This window comes from Vanessa cardui, chromosome 7 (genome assembly GCF_905220365.1).
Source record: "Vanessa cardui chromosome 7, ilVanCard2.1, whole genome shotgun sequence".
NCBI classification, from domain to species: Eukaryota; Metazoa; Arthropoda; class Insecta; order Lepidoptera; family Nymphalidae; genus Vanessa; species Vanessa cardui.
In genome coordinates this window covers 15,149,005-15,176,048 of record NC_061129.1, presented here as the reverse complement: position 1 = coordinate 15,176,048, position 27,044 = coordinate 15,149,005, and the positions used below count along the sequence as shown (strand labels likewise).

At 32.4% G+C, this 27,044-nt stretch overlaps 1 protein-coding gene across 1 annotated transcript in view; it reads right to left on the bottom strand.

Moving 5' to 3' along the window:
- The window catches only part of LOC124531254 (nephrin), a 410,712-nt gene that overhangs the window by 302,244 nt on the left and 81,424 nt on the right, over positions 1-27,044 (bottom strand). Inside the window, exon 2 of the mRNA XM_047105755.1 lies at positions 23,178-23,318. Coding sequence (XP_046961711.1) covers positions 23,178-23,256 — 79 coding nt within the window. The 5' untranslated portion in view covers positions 23,257-23,318. The remainder of the gene's footprint in view (positions 1-23,177; positions 23,319-27,044) is intronic.

Here is a 27,044-nt window from a genome sequence, read left to right as displayed (position 1 = left end):
GATTTTGGAACATATTCAGTGGAATGCACTAATGGCAGAACTTCGATGAAATTCGACACATACAGGTTTCCTCACGATGTTTTCCTTCACCACCAAGCACGAAATGTATTATAAACACAAATTAAGCACATATATATGTAGTGGTGCTTGCCTGGGTTTGAACCCACAATCGTCGGTTAAAATGCACGCGTTCTAACCACTGGGCCAACTCAGCTCAATGTCTTCAATAAGTGGAATATATTACAGAGTGTTACGAATGTACAAAGAAATTATAGCAAACGAAAGTGATTTTGACAGATAAAATAAGCTAAGCTATAAAGATACTCACGATTACAGTGTGTAGCACAACTCCAAGTTGAACTTAGACGCATATTGATAAACACGTCGCACAAGACATCCCAGACCGTAGGTATCTTAATCAATGTGTGCAACTATATGTGCATGACTTCAGAACAATGCGCACAAATTCAAACAAGGGGTCACTTCGGCCCGTGCCCGTTTAATTACACTACAGAGGAACTGGGGCGTCAAAGCGACACGTTCGAGATGGCGTAAGCGATGAGCGAGCCTAGAATACATAACGGCTTATTATGTGATAAACGTTTTGAATTGCCACCATCTGTCTAAATTAATAGTGTTGTAGTAATGAATAATTGATGTTATAGATTTATTCGATATCAAGTATGTATGTTACACCAACTTGTTCGGATTTTAAAATATACACTCACACGCTAGGTTCTGAGCTACAAAATATTTTTCTTCAAAGATATTTTAATTATTTGTGATAATAACGGCTACGACTTCGTCCGCTACAGCTACGACGGCTACGGCTACGAAGATGTTACGGCTCTATAGATATAATTTTTTGTGGTGATAGGGCCCGCCTGGGTCCACCACATAGCACACGAAAAGTACGAGATGATGGTCTTTAGTAGAACAAAAGTACTTAATATTGTTGTGTTCCCGTTTGAAGGGTGAATGAACCAGTTCAGTCATAGATAAAAAGTACACAAACTCTTATTTCCCAAGGTCGATGGCGCATTTGCGATTGAAGGAATATTCAATATTTATCACACTGCCACTGGCTAATATATGTCTTTCTTAATATATTATATAAAGATTAGACATAATAATATGGGCTATTTAGGCGGAACTAATCCTCTTTAACAAGCTCTAAGGAAAAGTCCAAAGATCGAAAAAAAACAGTTTTCACATAATATTTAATCGCTTTTGATATTTAGACTAAGACGTTTTCTTCATTCGCACGAATATATGTAGAGCTGTTAACTACCAAATCAAATAGCCCTTGACTTAGGCCCTCAGTTGTCTTAATTGAAGAGCGTGTTGAGCTTCGATCCTATAATAGTTCCTTATGACCCAGATTATACAGAGTATATGGATTTAATTTTAGGTCTACCAAATTCACGTTTAACGCTCCAGGCTAGCCAAGATTACACGGCCGGCCTCGGGGTATATTGGCTCTAAGTGATGGCTGAGGCTGCGCTTACACCAGCCAAAATTATAGATTATCGTCCTTAATAGTCTAACTGCTGCGGTTGATGCTTGAGCCAAAATTTATCGACCGATAACTGTTCGAGTGGGCGAAACGACAATTGTATTGAATGTTAATCCACAAAATATCTTGCTAAATGATTAGTATCTGGACGGGATCGTAATTAAGCTGCGTTCGGTATGTCTTGTGCATTAATTATTAATTGTTGATAACATATCGAAATATGAATAAACAGCTGATAACCCAGACATTAGAGGTCGTGATTGTGATGAAAACGAATGATGATGAAAAACAATGATGAAAAACAATGACGATGAAACGAACAAACGATGATTGCGGGTTCAAATTCGGGTACTGAATTTTCATATTATATGTTCAATTTGTGCCTATAATTCATGATATTTAAGCACACAAAGCGTGGTGCAATAATCTTAACATACAAAAAATATTTTTATGATTAAAAAGCAAGTGTAAAGCTATTACTGGACTTCTAGGCTGGATACATTACATACACATATAACTGAATTTAACTAAGATAACTTTGTATTTTTAATGTCGAAAAAAAATTAACTACTGAGTTTCTTGCTAGATCATCTCGATAGAATCTACATTCCGAACCAGTGGTAACTTTAAATTATATAGTCTGTTAAATGATGATTCAAAAGTGATTATAAAAGCCTACTTGAATGAAGTACCTATATTTCAATTTTTTAAATAAATATGTATGAACAATTTGATGATTTAAAGTAACTTGTAACTCTCAAGTTTAGCCATCACAAGAATGATTACAAGGGTTACAATTGACGCACCATTATTGCCACCGATGTATAAATTAAACATTCCCGAAACTTCCCAACAGTCATTACTGCATTTAAAGAGTAAACTGTATAATTTAATTCCAAACCACGCCTCCATTCGGTCACCAAATAATTACAACATTCGGTCTTAACCTATAAACTAATTAACATATAATATGAATAGATTATACGATAATAATTGCTGTTCCAAGATTTGCTCAATGACAATGCAAATGGCTCCAAATATAACAATTCTAGTAACACCATGTAGATTGATTTTTTTAAGCGTATAATTTTACATCAACCTGTATTCCATTGTCATTCAAAATACGGTATTTATCACTAAAAGCGTTTAGTCCGCACAATTGTCACTTCAAACGCCAATTAATGTATTTCAATAATTTCATTCAGTTTTAATAGTTTATTGGCGATATTTATACCATTCAAATGTTTTTTTTATAAATAGAACCAGTCGACCCTGCCTTTAGAGATATTTACATTTTTTTTTATTCTGAATGAAAAATGTTTGATCGTCATTTTATGAAAAAAATATTCAAATTAAAGTTATCACCGGTTCGTAATGTAAATTGTACTGAGTAGAACCGTTGAAAAGTTTCAGTAATTACTTCAATGGTTTAACTGTAAGTATAATTAGTAGATTTAAATTAATGTAATCATTGGAACAATTTCCATTTTTTAATCTTACGACATACCCTAAAAAAGAAATCAATATAGATTGTGCGTTGGACAGCCTAATCTCGCTTGGACTTTAAGTTGGCTGTTCGTCGTTGTTTTACTTCCTAAAAAGTAAAAATATTAGATTTTTTGAGCAAAGAGGTAAACACGAAACAGTACTGTTATTTTTTTTATTCAGCTCCAAATGCACACAAAGACACATGACAACCCGTTTACATATATTAACAAAAATACCGTTTACAATTCTATGAACTGCATGTGACTGTTTAATGTAGATTTTTATTGTATCCAGGCACCTGTACTCGACATCTCATTACAATATCTAGTACCTAGTTAAGATAGGGATGGTTTATAGCGGTAATTATATCAGGATTTATTGCTTGATTAACGGTGTATTAGAGATTGGGGAATTCGAATTTAGATGATCAATTTCTTCGCCATTTCCTACTTCCGCTATGATTTACTTTTATGATATTCTTCGTTTTCGTAACATTGTAATCATCTATGTCTATAAAAAAAATATTAGATTATTTTCGCCTTTATTATAGTTTTTTAAATGTTTGAAATGGTCACATATAGGAATAATGTCCAGCTTCATTAAAATCAAACCGATAGTTTGCGAATTGTATGCGCATCGACAAATAGACAGTTATTTAGCGTCTATATTGACAATTTATATCTAGATTCACTACCTTTCAAAATATTTTAATCATATATATGAAAGGCCGAACATTGTTTGAATGGTTTGGTGTTTGCGTAGAACCGAAACTTACAGTTGAGATAACACAGGAATGGTGATCATTTAATATCATTTATTTTTGTATAAATAATTTAAATTTAATGGATAGAAAAGATACAACTTAAAGTTCGAAATCAACGAAACAACAATCAAATTAACCGTAATTAACCAAATATTGTGAGTTCAAATCCAATCAAGCGTCACTAAATATGCACTTCTTCCTTTTCATTTATAACAGAAGGTATTGTAAGATTTTCTGAACTTAATAAACATTATAACTAGCATAGAAGCAACATGGTGATAGAAGTACTCCAATCAAATTTTATTTCAAGTAGAGATCTTTATCAAGAAAGGATCTATTATTGTACTTTACATAAAACATCCATTTCAGGCAAATATTACAAAATAAATTCAAAAAAAGAACTGACACCTCAACTTCAACGCTGTTCTATTATAACCAATGAGAGGACGGGATGTTGTGATTTTTTTGTAATTCTTCTTTTTTCAAATCCACCATGCACGTCGTAGTACGTGACACACGAGTCGCAGCAACCCGAAGTCGTAGCAAGTGCATTAGCGCCAAAAATAACATGACGTAACAAAAATCCGACCGCCACACTCCGCTTGAATTCTAAAATGTTACTGCGCTGCCTTTTCTCCCTTGCGGCATTTAAATTTGGATACATTTTTGACTTCATACACGTGTGCTGTTTATTTCTTTACTTTCAAAATAGATCGCTATAAATTGATAAAGACGTGCGAATTTAAATTCATATACGAGTTTATACATTGGTCAAGTAGCCTTTTAGAGGCATTTCTTTGTAAGCTACCGCTAAATTGAAGGTGGAAGGACATTAATTAAAATGACGAATACCATTCAAAAAGGAGTTGTTTTCTAGAACATTATTTTTGAACTCGAAATTAAAAGTAATAGTAATCTAAAAAGAGCATATTACGAAGGTATATTACTACTGGTCTAAGTAATTTATCCAGTAAAAACTTGTTCCATCACGCAGCGCTAATGCAGATTGGTTATTACACTTGGGGCAGATTTCATTCGACACATGTAAGTTTCTCGATCAGTACTGTAATTATAAACGCATAAAACACATGAAAACTCAGTGGTCTAGTTCGAAAAGTCAATTCATGTGTTCCAACCAGTATCGCAGCAACTAATTCACAATTTAGAAGTTATAAATTATTTTACTGAAAACCGATATCGCAACAGAAATAGAATATGAATGAAACTGTTACGTTCGTATTTTGAAATTTAATATTGTGGTTATTTGGACCAGGTTATCAAATTTTACTTGTATAATTTTTTGACAATAGTGTATAGTTTGAATATTTAAGCAATATACGTGATGAAAGAAAAGGTACGTCATTAAAATAGTCAGCGTTGCTGGTCCGAATTGGCATCACATCTCATCGAACTCAAAATCAAATCTATCTATAAGGTGTAATTACTCCCTTCCCTCTTTACTTTAAAAGTTGATGCAAATGAAGTCGCGGCAGAACTCATACTGAATAAAATTTATCAAGTAAATAGGAGCAACGTAGAAATGAATGCAATCTTGTTAAAACTTCTATTTGGCTGCGAGACTTGAACGTAGGAATAAATTCAGTCTAGGTGAGCAGTGAGATGTTACGGATTGTTTGTGTCACTGCAGCCATTTATGTGGCGTTTGTTGATGTTTATTGCACTGATAACATTCTTGTCATGCGATATCATCTCGATCTTAGTTTGACTTTCAATTTTGCCAATAGAGCTTACATTATTTCCAATAAAGTATTGGATGGAGAATACGCGTAATAGGACGGGCTTGCGCTTGTCAATCATGAGAGATAAAAATTAGGTCAATATTGAAGTATGTTGTAAGCGACTGAACCATTGTAACTCCGTAGTAATTCTGACTCACTCATCTTTTTACACATTTTTACATCGTCAGTAATGAATGGTTAATATTTCCTACAGCGCCGTTGTATATGAACGATGGTGACCAATCATAGTCTATTGGTTCGTCCGTATTCGTATATCATGAAAAATAACCAAGTTATCATGATAAACATAACAAACGCTTTCATAAGCGTTTTGAATTTTAATTAATTTTTTTGAAATTTTAATTCTGTCATTTAATTTAATACGTACCCTTCTTAGTATATGAATTAAAAAAAATAATCAAGACAAAACACCATTAGGCTGATACAAAGTATCATTAAATTTTCATGTGTGTTTATAATTCATCTCATGCTTCGCGGTTAGTGATGGAAGCCTGCTTGTGTCGAACGAGCATATATCACATAACGTACCAAGCCTTTTAAAGACAAGAGGAAGCAATAATATATATAAATAAAATCCAAAGATTATACATTATACATACATTAAATTTAACTAGCATAATTAAGCTTAGAATAACCTCTAAGATATAGTTTCAAGTATAACGCTTAGCTTACAAACGTCGGCTTGTAAGCAAAAGCGGATCTCGATAAATAAATAATAAATCCGTTTGTGGTGAACGAGGCGAAGCAGATCGGAGAACATGAATAGAAATGAGCAAATGCTATAACAACATCAGATATAATACGTCCGACGATTGTAGCTGCAAGTATGACGGGAGTGCACTCCTTCGTTTAGTTTCATATATTATTCAATGACTTATTTAGAACGAATTATTATCAAAACCATATAATTAGTATTTCGCATGTGATTTTATAATTGTATCGATTTTTTGTAATTTTATAAAACAATCTTATCGCAAGACTCAAATGAAGCATTTTATGGATACCCGAGAAATGGCCGCTGAGTTTGTATTATAAATATAATTTATCTCGTGTTTTGTGATCAAAAAAATCATATAATTAGAACATCGTTGTAAGATAGACATAAAGAAAAAAAAATCCCGCTGACTTTCTTTCGCCGGCTTTCTTTTCCGAACCGGTGGTTTTGGTGGCTGTTCCAATTGACCATCAATAAGAAACTGTAATATTTCTATATTGAATAAAGTTATTTGAGTTTGAGTTTGACATAGCGGAAGGATGTGTTCAACCGGTAAGACCGATGGCCTAAATATAGGGTATTGATTAGATAGAGAAGATGGAGAAACCAAAGTTTTATCCCACTCTGGAAGACGCCTTTGTCCAGCAGTGGATGAAAATTGGCGAAATTTTACAACGATAGTATAAGGTCCAAATTTCACTTAAGAACAGTCCGTGTTCAATTTGGAACATTCATCTGCTATTGCTTTACTTATATTAATAATTAAATCCAATATAATACATTTAATAAATAATTCATCGGTTAAATAAATTATATTTATTCGGTTATACGTTTGTTTGATGATAGAATGATAGGCAGGTACAAAGCTAACCAAAGAGTCCTTGTAGTACGGATTATCGTCATTTAATATTCCACAGCCTTCAAAGCCCTTCTCTATTATTAAGGAGATAAATTCAAGCTATATATAACAAGATTCTGCGCTATAATTGTTGAATACGTTCGTATTAAATTACGCCTGAGATTTTTTTCCGAGATAAATATATTTTCAAACAATATATATATTCGTTGCTCTTCGTATATTCAATATGCAATTACTTTAAAAGTAAATATTTTATCATTAAGCTTCCATGAATTGCTGTTAAGGTTCTTACATTAAAATATTTGTATCTGAATGAAGCTTCTTTTTCATTCTTCAAATATTTAAATACATACAAAATTCCTGTTCTTACAAAGCATTGTACGTAGCGATACGAGCGTCTAGTTCAAAATTAAAATTGTGTAATTTCAAATATTAAAATGACGTAAAGCGCGAGAGCAAAGGTATCTCAAGTGTAACGAGGTTCCAACAAGAAATAGAGATGTTATAAGATTCCATTTGGTCCGCGATAAAAGTAATAATATCAAATAATTGTGTCCAACCGTGTGTAACGGGGGTGAGTATAAACAAAATGCAATTTCGCTAGAGTTCGCTCTCCGCTCTGGAATAGGGACGGCTGGTGACATTAACAAAAATAATTTAAGGTTTAACACAATTGAATTTTAATAGCATAATAATTATTAGAAAAAAAACACTCATTGAAATAAATCAAAGTTAAGTTTTTTTTTTTTTATATTTATAGTATAGGTGGTAAACGCTTACCTGATGGAAAGTGACTACCACCCATGGACATCTGGGTAATGTGGATGGAACTTCAAATTTTATATAATAAACGTTATAGAAGATGCAGAGTGAACCAACATCTCTACGCAAAGACAGAGATTCAAGTAAGTAGGAAGAGGCTTGATGCTCGATCATTAGAGCAACTGAGTTAAATACAGCAAAATGGAAGAAGCTGGCGTGATCACCTGCCCTAAAGTGGAAGCAGTGCTCCATGTCAAGCCGAATTTGGTCCTTGTATACTTTTAAACTACATGTAGAGAACATTTGAATATTTTAAGCCTGCGAATCTATGAATTAATTGAGTGCTTAATATTTTTTTTATTTGCATTAAAGACTGACAACCATACAATAAAATAAAATAATATACACGTTCGCACGAAATTAAACGCGGATACAATTAATTTTATTTATTATAATAAATTAATACGATTATATTGTTATGTATGTTTTTACAATAACATTCAATATAATAAGTTATAAATAATTAAACACACACATGCATATTCAATATGAAGTAACTAACATTTGTGAAAAACAAAAGCAGCTTGTAGTTTTGCATTGAATCCATTGAAGCATCACAAACAACAGAATATCTCTTAGGATTATTTAAAATCAATAAGAGCTATCAATACATGAAAACATGATAAAAACCAGGCAAAGGCTTTTAAATTAGGTTTCAAGAACATATTGCAAGGATAAATTGAATTCATATGTTTTGTTTTCGTACGATACCGGCAAGGAGCCGGCGAGGCGGGACGGGATATACCGGGACATCGTGTACAACCCGCAATATGCGCCGTTAGGGTTGTCACATCGCACCTGATCTTACTGAAGTTAGTCTTTTATTTATTTGTTACATACACTTCTCCACCTATAATTAGTTATCATACTTGCAGTAATTAGTAAGCTGAAGTGGCAGTGGGCTGGTCATATTTATCGTAGAACCGACAACCGTTGGGGAAAACGTGTTCTAGAGTGGAGACCGCGTCTCGGCAAACGTAGGACGTCCTCAGGCACGGTGGAGTGACGATATAAGCAAGGCGGCAGGCAGGAGCTGGATGCGAGTACCCGGAGAAAGACCACAGTGGCGTGCGCTTGGAGAGGCCTATATCCAGCAGTGGACAACAACAGGCTGATGATGATGATGATGATGACTTGCAGTAAGGGCTACATAAAATAGGCATAGAGTACGCAATATTTACTTCACATTCCAATTTGTCTGTCTCTTCATTACCTCGCCATGACTAAACAAAAACATAGACTTAAATTACGGTACTAACGTAAAAATTCCCCGATCACGATCGAACAATAGGAAGGTTTTTAATGAAATTTCGTATTGGAATTTATTATGCGTACAAATGAAAGTAATTTATGTTTTTTTTTTTTTAACAAGTAATAACGTTAAAAAGCGTAACGTTTCAAAATATCCATATCCATATACTGTAAATAAAATATTTTGTTCGGGCGAATAGTTTTCGATTGGTAGTGCAATTTATAATGAACCGATATTGTATATTTGAGAATTCGAAATTGATATTACAAAATCAAATATAAACATAACTCAAGGTTTATTTTGGTGCAATTGAATGGTTTGTTTTGACAATTGACACCTTAGTCTTACTTGTTTATGTATATAATTATATATGTATTTCTATTCTGTATCAACTATTAACGCATATTATTGTATCCATATCAACCTGTAAATTTTTCCCCTGCTGGCCTAAGGCCTCCCTTTTAGGAGAGGTTTTAGAACATATTCCACCACGCTGTTTCAATGCGGGTTGGTGGAATGCACATGTGGCAGAATTTCGATGAAATTAGACACAAGTGGATTTCCTCACGACGTTTTCCTTCACCGCCAAGTATGAGATGAATTATGAACACAATTTAGTACATATATATATTGATACTTGCCTGGGTTTTATTATTATTGTATGATTTTTTCTTAATTTAATAATGTTAACTTTAATAAAATAGTAATTTGAAATCAGTAGATTAATCTGTAATCCAAATGCAAGCACAAAAAGGCTCAGTCGTGCTTTGCTTTATAGATAGATTAAGCAGTTAAGAACTTTTGATCTCGTTCAAACAATTTCACGGAAGTCAGCCCTATGCAGCGTCCGGCCATTGTCGCTTCGTTGTTTTTCAATCTTTATCTATACGAATAAAGGCCAGAATTATTGCATCCGGAATATTATTTTCCATTTCATGAGTGGATTTTTAATGCATTCATATTTTTTGCACCCTTTGTCCTTTTCAGTTCTGAATACGTTTTAATATTTCGATTGTACACAAATCCTTAAATTTTGCGGTCACTATTTAAATAATTTATACGTAAATGTTTTGTTAACGATACGTTATTTAATTATAATACTCACTGTGTTTACATTTCAGATTCATTTATATATTTATTTTGGAATTTAATTCAAACAGTTTAATTTCTTGGTTTAGTTTTCAGTCAAATATAGACTTATTAAAGTTATTGATTGTTGCACGAGACTGTCTAGTGAACAAGACATTCGTAGATAATGTCGAAATATCGAGCTACACCGAACAAAAATAAAAAATATGATAAATATCCCGAAATCAATAACTTCAATAATAAACCATGTTAATTTAAAATCTTATATAAATATAGACTTTCAAAGATAAAATTCTAAAAATAACTCTTAGTACATTTTAAGCTTTTGATATTTATGCTAACCATTATGTTACGTCTAAACCTTTTTTCTATTTTAAATTCAAAGAAGAGAAGGCTCAATCCAACAGTAGCCGTTAACTTGCTTTACTTTTTTAATGTATATATTGAAAAAGTTATATTTATACTGTAGTTTATAAAAATATTTCAACAATTATTGCTTCAAATCATGTGACGGATATGAAACGTTTTATTCTAAATTGTTTCGTTCGAAATTTGAATTCAAAGTCCATGTATTAAATTTTACTTTAAATGATTTAACTGCCCGGAATTAGTATTTACAATGTACTTCACATTGTAAATAAACTCACACAAATACAAAATATTCAAAATCAACTGCACTTTGTTATAAAACAATAAGATCCATCACAAGCTCACCTTACTTGATATTATTAAAATATAGAGTCAGTAACCCCGCTATGAGAATTTCCCTGTTTCGAGCAATATATTAAGACGTATAATTTCCATATTTAAACAAATTTATAGTATAATAATCATTCGCTTTCTTACTTAAAAAATATTAATTTCAATATTTAAAAAAAGAACAGTCTACGGTTATTTGCAGAAAATACATTTGTGATATTCAACAGAGCTTACAAACATTTTTATTTTCACCCAGTCTCGTTTCTTGCTTTAATTTTAAATGAATACGTATAAAATCATATTTCACGACCTTTCTGAACAATTACCAAAACGTTTTAATACTTCAATATTACGCGCCCCAAATTATAGGAGTTAAACCATGTAACGGCGTTCTCGATTACAATTTTATTTTAATCGCTTAAGAAACTGTAATTAAGGATTACAAAGTTCATACAGCATTATGAACCCGTTTACAATATATCGGATACATACCGTGTATCGTATTGTTTACGAGTAATTAAAAAAGTTTTTATTACTTTTGGTTTGGTAAGTCTATACGTTTTAATATAATACATAATAGAACGTTTTGTATACGAGTCTTAGCCACAATAGGTTTTAGGTATAAAAAAATATATTTAAGTCTTTTCTTGATGTTGAAGATTTTTTTACACTAAATTTTATCGAAGTCGTTTTAGTGTTAGCAGCAGGCAGATAGACTTCTTGGTGGAAGAAAGACTTTGTATTATTGTGTTACAGTTTGAAGGGTGAGCCAGTGTAATACGGGACCTTTTAGTTTACTAAGTTGGTGTCGCAATCATGATGTAAAAATATTTCAAATTTATTTCGACGCTGTAAGAATAATGTCCTTTTTATTTTCCCTGATATTGATTATCTTTAAGAGACTTAAAATGCATCAGTCTGTATATAAGTATGATAAACAATAATGTAATTCTGGAATATAAATTAAAATAATATCGGTTTGCGATAGTTTGCGTCATATTCTGTTGCTAAAAGTAGTTTATTAAAAATCAATAAATCTATGAGAATTCATACCGAAGGGTGAAAAGATTTATACACGAATCATTATATGAAACATTGACATAGATCCAGCAACCTCTCCGCTTTCACCGAGACTCTGATCTTATGATAATATATCTTGCGTATAATAAAATATTCATAACTATAATATTGTATATATTTTATTGTCTGATGAAAGTTTTATTAAAATAAATAATTATATGAATAACAATGATATTCATCTTGATGTATGTGATCGTAATTAATCATATTATAATCGTACAAATATACAAATTGATCACTTGTTAGTAAGTGGACATCTTTATTCAAGGGGACTGAAACTGCAATAGCAGCCACTCCCTATACTAGTGGCTAGTCTAGTCGCTATTCTATAAATTACCAATGCTGAGGATCCAGTTTCGAGTATCAGATCGCTAATTGAAAACATTTGTGTTGTTCTGCTAAAATATTTTCAGTACCAACCATAAGTCCGAATTAATTTGTTTTTATTTAATATAATATTCATAAATTTATTTCGCAATTTAATTAAAATTTTTAATAAGATTAAAAACGACGCCGTCGAATATGTAAAGTGTAAACGGGCTACAATATCGTATTGTGTAATTAACGTTACAAAATGGCCGATTAAAACAAAGCTCATTTTGAGTGATTGGGCGATTATTGTTCGCGATTTACAGAGTCAATAAGGTTTTAATGATTATGAAGATTCGTAATCAAAATTATATTCATTTAATACGAAATAATAATCATAATATTCGTGACAATGTAATGCAATGCAGGGCCTTAAAATCCTTCATCAATCTGTTTGCTGAATAAATTTTTGACGTAATAATTTACTGTATACTCCTCGACTGCCAACAAGACTGAGGTATGAATCAGTTAATATGTTATGGCAAAATTAATTTACCAATTAATTGTAACTTGAATAACATTAAAAATAATTACTGAGACATAACATCGCGTGTCATTAATTTCTTTAGTGGTTTATTTATTAAAATTACTTGAACTCGACTTACAAAATGTACATAGCATATAATACAACTTATTAGTAATAAAACTATCTTTCACATTACACAAATTATAAGGGATAGCAACGTGTAAAACGAGCTCAAATATATATCAACAGTCAAGCCACTCACATGTCTTCTTCATTAATAGACTGATTCAGCAATAAACTAAGTAACTACCTAAAAAGATTTAGAAGATATAATTGTACCATAAATAACTCTTGACTTTCTTGCCGGCTTTTCATTAGGAGAAACTACTAACCAAACCGGTAGCAGCTTTACACTTAATTCATATGACGAATCTTAAGTGCTTACAAGAATAAAGAATATTTTGATTTTGATTGATTTGGATTCAATATTGCGAAATCAAGACAAATAAATATTGGGGTTACACAAACACGTCCTAAATACACACAACACTTCTTTTGTTAACTAAATAACTTTGCTTTCTATGAGGAAAGTCGCATCGCGCAATGCTGGTATAACGTTATAACCATAAATTTAACGACGAAACAAAATAAATATTCAAGACACGACTTGTGTCGGTAAAGATCAATGTCATTTTCTTTTATTCATCATTCACTGGCGCTGATCCAACCGCGGTTTGATTTCAACCAGCCTCTCCTCTGACAACCCCCACTTTGAGTCGAATGAACTCTAAGTAAAGCGTGTTCGTATGATTTTAATGTGGTCTTGCCAAGTTAATATTAACTCTATTATGCTCTACTGTAAAAGAGTAAATAAAAACGATCATAGCACAGAATCAAAATAGCGCATAGGCTTTTATGCATTCCACAAATTCCTAACAATAAATTGACGATTATCCTAAATATTTTTCGATTCATACGAATGAATTTCTTGATACAAATGTAATCATATATGAAAGAAGACTCAGGAATGTTATCAATTTCTTGTTTGATTTTGAACAATTTTTCTATCAGAATTTCCATGGAATGCAATATTGGAATGTTCTGTGACGTCATCGAAACCGTCCCTCGGGTCATTTACGACCCGTTCGCACTCGACACTCAACATGTGACGAATGAAAATTTCGTTTGTGATGAGAATTGGGTGTTGAGATGTAACATCATATGAGTTTGAATCAGCTGATCTCGTGATTTGATATTTGGATCGCTTGTAAGAATAATGCTAAAAAAGTATGTTATATAAAGTAAATTGTTTCTGCTTTTGGCGTTATGATATCAAGTTTAAATTTACCATAATTATGTAAAATGTTTCAATACTTAAAACATTCGATCAAAGTTAATAATATATTCTTTATATATTAAACAATAAAACACAAACTTTAATAAAAAGTAAAGATTTATATTCGCCGTACAATTTTTTCTAAAATTAAAAATTATCAAAACTTAAATAAGATCAATTCAAACAAACGTAGAGTCCAATACCAGAGAAGAATCTCTATTATTTTATTGCTAATATTGTTTCTCTTTAAACATGAAATAACAATGAAAATGCTTCAGAAATATAAACGACTATAAGTAAAAGATTTCATTCTACAAATGTATGTATGTATTATATGTAAAAATAAAATCATCTTTTAACACTCTCTCATAATAGTATCTTTATTTTTAATTAATCATTATTAACTTATTATTTTATACTTGTTAAACCACTTTTATGAATGAACTGGTAGGATATGGCTTCAGGTATTAAGTTCGCCTTTTGTTTCAAACTCAATTTTGTCTGCAAAGCTTTTAATAAATAGTAATCATGAAGTCATTGTTAATTAATAGTTACCATTTGACCCTAATTTATCTAGTACAAGTTAAAATGCTATAATCGACCGAAATCAAACTATTATTTGTTCCAGTAAACTCATTAAAGCTTTTTGAAGCGTCATTTTTGTCATCATTCATCATTATAAAACAATTAAATTTATAAAAAAATCCGTCCAGAAAAAAAATTACTGGAATATTAAAAAAGGCTTGAGCTTTCAATAATATAATCATGTATTGAGCAATATATATATAAGGTTTTTTTTAACATAAGTTTTTTTTCAAATATCAAGTTGACAAGAATCGTATATATTAATAAGCGTTAATTTTTGTCCCAGTCCTTATGGGACGAATAACTGCATATAAAAATCGGTTGTAATCTCATTTTGAAGATATTAGGCGTAGATATACAAAAAATTTAAGAGGATTCTTGAATGCAATTTACTGAATTGTTACAAGTTAATAAATAATTAAATATAGAGAGAGATAAAAAAATATACTGGGTGCTTAGAGAGCGGTCACACGGTTGACAAGAAAAAAGTTAACAGTTATCGATTAAAAACACCAATTCCAACGGAAGTAATATATACTATTTGACAAAAGGTTACAATATTTTGGCGACAAATGTACATGGATGACTTGCAGCTTACCAAGAAACTAAGTCAAAACAAAACCTGCAATGGATTTCGAAATTCCTAAAAATGTTTTGAATGAACGCGAATTTTAGCGAATGATTATAATAGTCAATGTCACATAGTATTACTTTCTGACATTTCACGGTCATGATACTCACCATTCACAGTGGAAGCGTATTCTTATTTTACATACAACCTCATTTCAGCATTAATTACTAAATAGAAACTTTAGCGTTTCAGTTTGCAATGTTATTTACAAACCTTCCCTAAAATGTGGCAATTCTTTTTTGATTATATCATAAATGAACGTAAAAAAACACAGAATAAGCTTATTATATTACCAGTATAATTACACGTAGTGACCACTGCTGAAGTAGTTTATAAGTAACAAGCGCTATTCAATCGGCAGCACTTAAAGATATTGGGTCACTTCGACCTACTTTCGACTACCGATTGATAGCTGTAAAGTCGATTAAGCGATCCTTATCAGCGTTAATGCGATTCAATGGACAGAATGTTTAGGGCACACTAAACGAGCGCTATGGAAACAGACAAAGGTTTATTTACGTTGAATAAATAAAAGAGAAGAAGATAATCATATCACGTGTTGAAAAAGTAGTAGACAGTTAAACAAGTTGCCCAAATTGTTGGGGAAAGTATTTTCCGGATAATCAAGATCGGCTGCGTAATATTCTTATGCTGTGAGGAGGTGTATGGCGATAGTATCTTAGGTTACGTTCACACAGTCTTAAAATAAATTTAAAGATGCTATGTCGTAAACAATCGTTTCATCTCAATGAAAAACTAACTGTATATATTATTTAGGTGACAACTTTCGAGGTTATTGTTACATAATAACTGCCCACTAATGTATCAACAAATGAGCCAAGCCACAAAACCTTTAAACCATTATCTGAATAGACCTTTTACGTAACAGATCAATTGATAGCCAATTGAATAAGGAAGTGTATTAAGGACAGTGAGCAATTAAATGCGTATTAGCGCTTTATAGAGCATTAAATGGTCCTTAATTAAACGTAACTCACGTTTTCCAAGCGGGGAGTTGGAATCGGATGCACACAAAACGATTCTTCTTTATTTAAGCGTTACTTGCTTTGAATTTACTGTCGGGACGTGCTCACCGAGACTGCAACTGCGGATGGTTTCTAACTTAGTAATCAGCTCTTTGTGGTGTTCTTTTAAACGGCTGATACGAACTTTGTGTCTTTGGGTATTTGATCAATTTGATTGTGTTTTGATTTAAAATTTAAAATTGAAAATTCAGACGCAGAGGAATGTTTTAAAGTACACGTGTTATTGGTTTTGTAAACTTTAAATTGAAAGTCGAGTGTAGCCCGCGCGAGTATCAATTGGATGAATGTTTTTATGTTTTTGCTGGTTTATTTTAATATTATATATACGTACAAATGTATATTGTGGCATTAAAAAAAGGAAGAGAGAGAAAGAGATACGTTATGAAACTGAATATATATTTTTTAATTAATAAAAGACATAGTGCTCTTGCCAATCTACTGATCTATTCATAAAAAGTTAAAATTTGAAATTCGAAGACATAAATGCTTTTGGATTCTGACAATGTAACAGAGGGCTATTCAAACGGACGATGTAAATACCATTGCTCTTATTAAAGACCGTAAAAGCGTACGATTTGTAATCGAGCTATGGAAAAAGCCTTTAAACTCTGACAGTATTAAAATTACTTTCGATCACGCCATTTAGGCATTACTCTTGTTATACATGCTTATAACTGACTGAAAAAGTTGTGTTAAGTGATATTTGGAATTAAAATTGCTCATTCATATTAATTTATGATTAAGGTTAGCGTGATAACGGCATGTATGATTGATTGAATATCGTTTGAATTTTATTTGTTTTACTTCTCTTGTTTTATAATGGCTCATCATTGAGAGCATAAATAAAAAATCAGTAAAAAAATCTTACATATTTAGCAAATTTTTAACATTGATAAGCGGATTGTTCGTAGTCAGACGCAGATATCGACGCTATAAGAAATATGAACCGTTTCCTAAAATGCGCCGTATATGCGCCGCTTATGAATAAAGATGTTATATCCCTTATGCCTGTAGTGTAATGTACACTGGCTCACTCACACTTCGAAACAGAACACGACTGATGATTGGAAGGTAATACCCAGACGGGCTTTCGCAAAGCCTTACCAAAACGCATCTAATAAATTCCTTATGTAGTTCGATTGAAAAGACCTAACCGTAGTATATCAAAATATATGAAACATAAAATAAACTGGATTGCTTGAAGTTTCCTATGGACTGGTTAAATAATTTTTAACTAATCTTAATCAAAAATTTAGGGTGGAGAGCAAGAGATTTGGGGCAAGCAAGAAGACTAGCAACACTTTCATTTATTCCTACAATCCTTAAATTTAGCTCCGAATCTTAGATGTATTATTACAAGCAGATTAAAATGTTATGATTAAATATATTAAATTAAATTAAGAATAAATCATAAAATGAATTATTTTGAGTATTCGCCGTAAGAGAGCAAGGAATGAAATTGAAACGCTATTAAGCTTTTAAAGCTACGAGATACGATTGCAAACATAGACAAAGTTTGAATACAGTTTCTAAGCCTTACTAGAAACTATTACAATTTCACTTTGATTATCTTTCATTATTAATGATTAAAAATATATTCAAGATTATATTTAATTATAAATTATAATAAAAGGTCCGAGATGACCCAGTGTTTAGAACGAGTGCATCTTAACCGATGATTGCGGGTTCAAACCCATACAAGCACCGCTGAATATTCATGTGCTTAATTTATGTTTATAATTCATCTCGTGCTCGGCAGTATAGGAAAACATCGTGAGGAAACCTGCATGTGCCTAATTTTATAGAAATTCTGCCACATGTGAATTCGACCAACCCGCATTGGAACAGCGTGGTGGAATTTGTTTCAAACCTACTCCTCGAAGGGAGAGGAGACCTTAACCCAGCCGTGGGAAATTTACAGGCTGTTTTTGTTGCTTAATAATAATAAGTGTAAGATCTGTATGTACGTACGACGGAACCTTATACCTTGTACTTTCACATTTATAATATTAGTGCAAATAATTCTCAAAAGAAGCCAGTAGCATTAACTATATTTATACATAATATAAACCGTATGTATATAAAATATGTTATAGTTTTATTATGCACTTCATTGATGATAAAACTCCAAAGTTCGTAATTGCACAAGTGACGTCATCTCGACTAGTTATTACCTTTTTTAAACTCATAATAAAAACTCGTTAGGATCAGGATACAATCAAATTTCATGCAGTCTTCAGACTGAATAATATTACCAGTATGGTTTCAAAAGTACGTTCCTGTTTTTGTTTTCATTGCAGATAAATACTCTTGCAATATTATATCCATCATATCATTCGAGAATTAATAAAATCAATATTAATGTTCCACAAAATTCAATTTACGAAAAATTTTGAGGTACTATATATTTATAACAATACAATACCTTTGTTAATAGCAAGACTGGCCTTGAAAACTTTTTAAATTACATTAATAACTTTTATTAAAATTATCTTTCTCTGTTTGCCACAAGCAAAAGCCATCTATTTCTCCTGTTTAGAGCTTTAATTAGCAACAAAATATTCTGATATTATCATTATATTATAGAAAAATAATCAATAGGTATCGTAATATTTTTTCACTTATAATATATAAAAGAAACTAAAATGTTATTACGTTGTTTTATTTTTTATTCATTTTATCAGTAGATGTTGGTTAAACTCGCCTAGGTGGGTAGTTCTTGGTGATGATAATGATACCCTCATGTCCAAATTTAATTACGGCCAGCAGAACCCATCGGAATAACCCATGCAGAAGTTATCATGGTGCTTAAGACACAGGTTTACTTTCATTTATTAGACACTTGTGATGTGATGGAACGACTATCAGACATGACTGAAGAAAACTCAAATATAGGACAAACGCATTGGAGTGTTAACACTACTAACCTTCTTTTGTTTTATATCACATAAAAAAGTGGACTTTCAAATGGGTGACTTAATGGTAAGTGGTCACTACTACCCAATGCCATTGGTAATATCAATCATTCCTCATAACACCAATGCCCCACCAATCTCCTTATGATCTTTGTACAGTAGTTGTAGTTACACTACTGTTCATGGGATATAAATTATAAATCAGTTTCCTAAAATAGCTGACTGGCTGATTCATTCTTTAATCTAAAATAAATATTGTGTGGATACCTCCCAGACGAGTGCACAAAGATGAAAAAATCCTGAGTTTTGAGTGATCCTGAGAAATCCTGAGTATACAAAGATAAAAAATCTTAAATTTATTTTTCAATAAATTATTAAAAAATAAAACTAAGATTTACGCCCAACGCAATACGTATATTTAGAGTCTTGATATTTGCAGCCCTATAAGTCACTAAAATAGAGACAGTCAATATTAGTATAAAATAAGTCCAGAATAATAATATGATTATAGAAAATCCTTATTGTTGATAAAAATTGGATACTAATGACGTGCTTTGTCATCGTAATAAGCTCCAACGCTTAGAGTTTTCCTCTTCAAGAGTTTATTTTATTAGAAAATTTATTATAATTGGCCCAATTCTTTTCTTTAAGCGAGTTTGTGTCGATGACTTTGTTCGCATAAAATTGACTAAATTTTGTTTGATGATGTATTCATTGCCATCATAAAAAAGTGTTATGCCGATTAGATTTATTTGCACTTACTTACACTCAAAAACAACATATATTTTATCTAAGCTTCTAAGTATAGATTTTTAAACCGGGTTTATAAGTTAAGTAGACATAAGTAATGTAATGGAATATCATATTATTTATTTCTAAAATTAATTGAAAAATTTTAATTCATTAATTATTAACAAGATAAAAACAACACATCTCTTAAGGAAAACAAAAATTTTATCCCTAAAATTTTCCGAGGCACCTGAGCCAGCACACAATTTTTTTAAAGTAACATCAAGTATTTATTATGGCGTGTTTCTAAATGAGCATAATAAATTTGAAGGCAGCCTTATAAAATTAATGAAAGATATTGAAAATTTGCGAAAAATATGCGATAAAATTTGTAAAAGTTTTTAGTACGACGCGACGGTCGTAAAACGATCGAGCGACTGCCGCAACGCATTTAGGAGTAATAAAAGCAGACATTCACAATCGTAATTCAAGTTAGAAATTTTTTTAACCCATAAACCACTCGGGTGCCATCTGTTTTGTATATCTGAAGCTTCGAGTCGTTACTGCGAACTTAATGTCTTCGTGTAATCATAAACTCGTTTAAATTGGGTTAAATTATGCAAAGAGTAATATTATTCTTTACTGCATCGTTTTAACTTATAACAGTATCACGCAGACCACCTGGGGCTTTTAAGAAGAGCTAATGTTACAAAAATGCAAGCTCCAGCTAGGTCATTTGCAGCAGAAATTTACTTATTTGAAATTAAATTCATATCAAATTTAAAGCTTGACCTACACCAGATACTTGAAGACTATGATGTCATAGCAAAAGTCGCTTTGTTCGCTACAACGTGCTCTAAAAGTGTACCTACGCCACTTGTACGTATTATACAACGAGCGGGCTTTGATCGCTCGCACGGAATCTCTCCACCGCCTTTTTATGGCTTTTAACCACTTTTAACCTGGAACGGTCAACTCACAACTTTGTACAACGGTCTATTTGGTCACTCGGATTGGTAATTTCTGCGAATTTAAATACTTCCAGAAAATACTTTTTCGAATGTTGCACTTTTTACTTTTCATTTAAAACTATATAATATATGAACTTATATTATTCGATAATTCCAGTAATCACAATTAATGACTATTATTAGTATCAAAATCAATATGCATCAGTAAAGTGTCAATTATTGTAACATACAGGAGCAATTATATTTAAAAATAAATATAATAGAATTCGACCAACCATAGCATCTATAAATAATTCTCGACGCCATTATCATTGTAATTATCCGCAATAGTCAATACTAGCTTATTAGCAGCAAATATTAGCTTACTAATCGACACCAAACGGGGATATTTAAGTACACAAGCCGTGTTGCACGTCCCTATCAACAATTGCTGGCGTGTTGCCAGGCGTCCACATTAAGCCGCATGGTGGCCTGACAAGGACCTGTATTAATAAGCCTCGTAACACTAAATTAACCCACTGATGCAGCCGATACCACGCCACGTAATATTGCCGCCGAATTATGTGCACTATATTGATATTGTATTGCACTAAACTATAACTTACGCAGTTCACTCCTAGATGGACAGACAGATACCAAAACATTCACTGTCAATTAAAAGACTCACATAAACTGCATTTCAGTAGTAACATATTATGTTAAGATAAAATCATATGATATGAAATTCAAACGAATGAATTAAAATAGTAATAAAATTTTCAATTTATACATAATATCTCACAAATAGACTCCTTGAAAGTAAACTAGGAAGAGTAAGCCAGCTTCCCGCAGCTTGGATAAATTTGCCTGTCCCAAGTAATGAGATTTGGAAGTAACTCCAGAGCTGAGCCATAATTTTGGAACGGGTTCGAAGTTTTGAAACGTCACGTGAAATTGAACCAGCTCATGCTGGAAATGATATCATCTGTGATAACTTAGAAAACTTAGCTCAAATAAGATATATTTTAAGTGAACAACTAGGTGGACGAGAAAAAGAGCTAGGCACTTTTATAACTTTGCCAAGGTGCTTCGTGTCTTTTACGTTTAGAAATAATATGGATTTAAAAGCAAACTTGTAACCACACGTTTTAAACTAATTAAATTTCCCTGCGATAACTGATTCTTTGACTTAATATTAGCTAGCTAGTTGAAGCAGTCGCAGCATACGCTGGCTAAATCAATTTATAAGCGCATCTCGGAACATGGTACTTGGCATGTTTAACGACACTATAAATATTAATTAACGCAGCTTAGTACTAAGAAGCTCGTAAGATATAATACTAGAATCATTGTGACCCTTATCGCTAAGGCTATAAGGATGAGAGTTGTACCATTTGACAATCGTATTATATATCTGTTAAGGTGTAGTAATTTAGATGCCTTCCGCGCATCAATTGATCCCAAGCGGCATTGCGAACGCCTTCAATATTAGGATTGTTGATTAACATTCCCGTTTACTGTTAAAGGCGGACTTGACATTGAATGTATAAATTAATTGAACTGATTTTTCAGGATAACTTTAGAGGATTTTTTAGTCTTCAATTCTTTTTTTGTTAAATTAATTTCAGTAAAACTATTTGTGTCACAATTATTACGATTAAATATTACTGAATGAAAGAACTAGGATTTTATAGACTTATGACTATATTGTAATATTCAATTGATTATATCTGCACTGAATGATGTTTGTTGGGACGTTGGCATCCCTATATATACATTGTTTTTTTTTTAATATTTATTTGCCAATAATAGAAGTACAGAAAATAAATGACACATACAGAGTACTTAGAAAAACATTTCATAATATAAACGATTAATGACCCCATGCTAGGAAGATCCTGTGTTATTCGTCGTAAGAGTCAAGTCTGACTCAAAACAAAAACTCTAAAGAAATAACTTCCTATAAGCGGGCAATATTAGTATGAACCACAATAATAATATATAAGTAATATTGTTGGAATTTATTTATTTTTGTTTCTACATTTACTTTGACAACAGATAGCTTATCTAAACCTATTGATAAAAACTCAACTATGCTAGCACTTACCAAGTTTATCCTGCAGCACGGTCTTGGTGTGGCAGTGGACGAGGCAGAGGAGAAGGAATAGCGCAACGTGAGCCGCCATGCTGCCAGAGCTGATCACGTGCACGCCGCCGCGCGCTGACGCCACCGCATGTTGTGCGGTTTCTGCAACCAGTTATACCCATCAGCAACAGCCATTTATATTTGTCAGAAATCCTAATAAGCTGAGATGGTCAGGTGCCTAGAAAGGATGGAGAAATCGTTAGAAAATTGCATCTAGAAAACCTTCTGCTCGACAGATGAGACGGCTGAAGCCAAGTAGGATGATTCCTTTTAACATTTTAGGAATACAAAAGCTCCTTACAGTTGTTATACGGAATTATTACCATTTTTTTTTTATTAGGTCGAGCTCGATATTTCGACATTATCTACGAATGTCTTGTTCACGAGACTGCAGTTTGCGGGTAGATGTTGATAATGTTAGAAGTGTCCATATCGTACTACCTCCTTCCTACGTTTGCTGCGTAAACACCGGTCACCACTGCACTGTACGCAAACTTCAGTCTCGTGAACAAGACATTCGTAGATAATGTCGAAATATCGAGCTCCACTGAAGAAAAATAAATAACATGGTAAATATCACGTATTTAATAACTGTAATAAAAAAATAACCATGTTAATTTAAAATCTTATACAAAAGCTGATGCATGCATTTTAATGGTATTGGATTCAAGAAAAAGTTATGTTTTCCATAGATATTTTACTCGACCCACACAAATCGGATTGAGATAGACCCTTCCAAAGAACCAATCCAAACCATAAACAATCATGCGTTTCGGAAGACCCTTCGTCCAGGGTACAGCCACCTTACCCTTCAAGTGAATTATAATTCTACGAAGGTAAAATAAATGTAGTAGTCTCTTACAACAGCACTCCATTTGTTTTGTAATCTAACATTGAATTAAAAAATCGGCCTAAAATTAGCCTATAATTATAAACATAATGATATGAAATTACCCATTTTAATAATATTTATGCTATTCAGTAATATAATAAAAAAACGATTTTTTTGGCATATGATTTTAGTTTTAAGTAAATATAGTATAAGTCATAGGTTCCGTATAATACAAGTGAATTAATTATAAAGCACTAAAACCTACATATAAATCAGATATCATAAAGTTACTTCTTTAAATATTGGATTATTAATTCTGAATTACAAAGTTAATAGAGAATTTAAAAGAACTAAGTCTTCCAGCTTGGCACCAGATGAGACGACAATAATTTACTTCAACTTGATAGTTCTCCAAAATCTTTATCTTCCACATAATTTAATATCTAGCGAGAAAAGCCTTGCCAAGTCGTCTCCCGTACTAAATTTCAAAAAGGAATTAACCTGGTCGGCTTGGCCGTCCCGGGGACTGTGGCACGACAGATTTTATTACAGCCATGAATAAATTCCGCCACTGGGAGTTCGCCTCTCACCTCGTAAATTATAACGATGGTTTAAACCATCAGCCCGATTTACTGCGATGGTTCAACATGTGCCGTTATAAACATATGCGATACACAGCTGGCAATGGATATCGTGTGAAATGAAACGAACGGACTTTAGTCGAACTAATATTCTTTACATCAGCTTGTATCATACGATAAGGTATATTTAGTTCACTCCGTCCGTATAACGCTTCCGAACATTTTATCTCTCCTTCTATAAACAGTATCTCAAATGTATTATGTCCAGCCAATTTATGTTTAGTCCAATGTTTACGAGCTCATAATACGAGTAGTTTTCTAAACATTATCACACTTTATATGTGTAAGGAGGTAATAACAAGGGAATTATCATTTACACGGTAATAATAATATCAGAATTCAAAATCTACAATATATGTACAGTATGCGGATTTCCAAAGATTTTTAATAAGTAACAAATATTTTTTACCATGAGAATTAAAAAAAAAAAGTAAAGTAACAGTCTGTAAATTACCCACTGCTGGGCTAATGGCCTCCTCACCCATTAAGGAGAGAGTTTGAAACATATCCCACCACGCTGTTCCGATGCGGGTTGATGGAATGCACATGTAAGTACAGGCAAGCACCATATTTATATATATATATATATGTAGTGGTGCTTGACTGGGTTTGAACCCGAAATCATCGGTTAAGATGCAAGTGTTCTAACCATTTTGCTACCTCGGCTCGACATGAGAATTAATAACATTAAATGCTTAAATATATACAAAAATGCACTAAAACTAATTACTGTATAAATCTTGACCACGTGGAATGGTGGCAAGAATGCTAGCAGCATTTCCCCGTTGAATCGCAATTCCGATCCTCTGGGCAAAAAACGAACCAACCCTCCTGTCACCAGCGGAGGCAATGAGGCAAGGTGTTATGCTTTTGATGAAGATTTTTGCACCACCACTCCAAAATTTACTCCAAAGATTTAGATACATTTGTAACAACTTTGTTACAACTGTATCTAAATCTTTAATACTTATTTATCAGTATAAGGTAACATGACATAAATAAGAAGTCAAAATCTTTACACAATATAGCAGCATTACAGCTGCTTTGGGTGTCAAAAATCTGCCACCAGCTTGTGTCGAATTGTTCCTCAGATCTAAGTTGAACCGACTTAAGAAACTCAGCAGCACGAATAAAATTCTTATGTTAATATGTTTTATTTTAAAGGATCTCAATGGCTGGCCTTGAAGATTTATAGAAGGGTTAATATTTCTTAAAATTCTTCAGAATCTTTGAATGCCTTGGCATCAACTCACCCATTTGTTATTCTCTGTTTATTTATTAAAAAAGAAAACTAACGAAGACTAACCAAATGTGTATATTTTATTGTATACAAATGTCAATGCATGCTTAAGTGCACTCACTATTCACTATACCCAATTATTTTTGTTTGTCCGAGTTGAACGGAAAACTTCAAATCCTATAGCTACCTATATAACTTAAACTACGAGACGTAAAAATAAAGCCAGTAATGTAATTCACAATACCGCTTCATTAAATAGTGTTTAAATATTTCATAATAATAAGAAAACAGATTTTCTGAAGTTCCAAGATCTACATATATCATATGAATGCGATCCAAGCCACTATTCCTGAATAAATACACCGTGGCCCTTCCAGCGGTCGTAAATAAATCAGCTGAAGGAGGTCGGGTGCGGTTATGAGCCAATTTTTTTGTCTCCCGCACATTCGCAATTTAATTCACAGGTGCTCCACGCCGCCGTTTGATTCATGCCTCAATTTATTTGTAATTTATTTTGTTGTTAAGGTCAGGCACGTGAGTAACTTTTATTGCTCGCTGAAATTATGTGAACGGCATTGTAAGATTTAATTTTTGAATATCATCAATTTTTATGTTTGGTACTTTTATTTCTTTAAGAGCGGAAATGGCCCAATGGTGAAAATGCGTACATCTTAACTTCAATGAATGTTCAAAGCCAAGCAAGCACCAAAGAATTTTCATGTGCTTAATTTGTGTTTATAATTCATCTATCATCATCATCATACAGATTTCGCGTGACTTATTATTTTGTTCGTAATTTAACGCTAGTATATCTTAATAATGGCAGTTATTTTATTTAAATGCCATGAAATCATGCAGCATTGACTAATTGAAATTAATGGCTGTAATGTTTAGACCGTGTTCAAGCAATCACAATAGCTATAGAAGTAAAATTTATAAACATTTATAAACAACAATGTGTGCGCAAGTGTATTGGTAAGAACAGCTGCACTCTATTTTCTCCCACGAAAAGGCGTTTCAAATTGTAAGTTTGAGATAGTGACGAGGATGACGATAGTAAACTTTACTATATATTGAAACTGTTGTTATTCAGGCAAAGGACTTTGTTCTCCAGA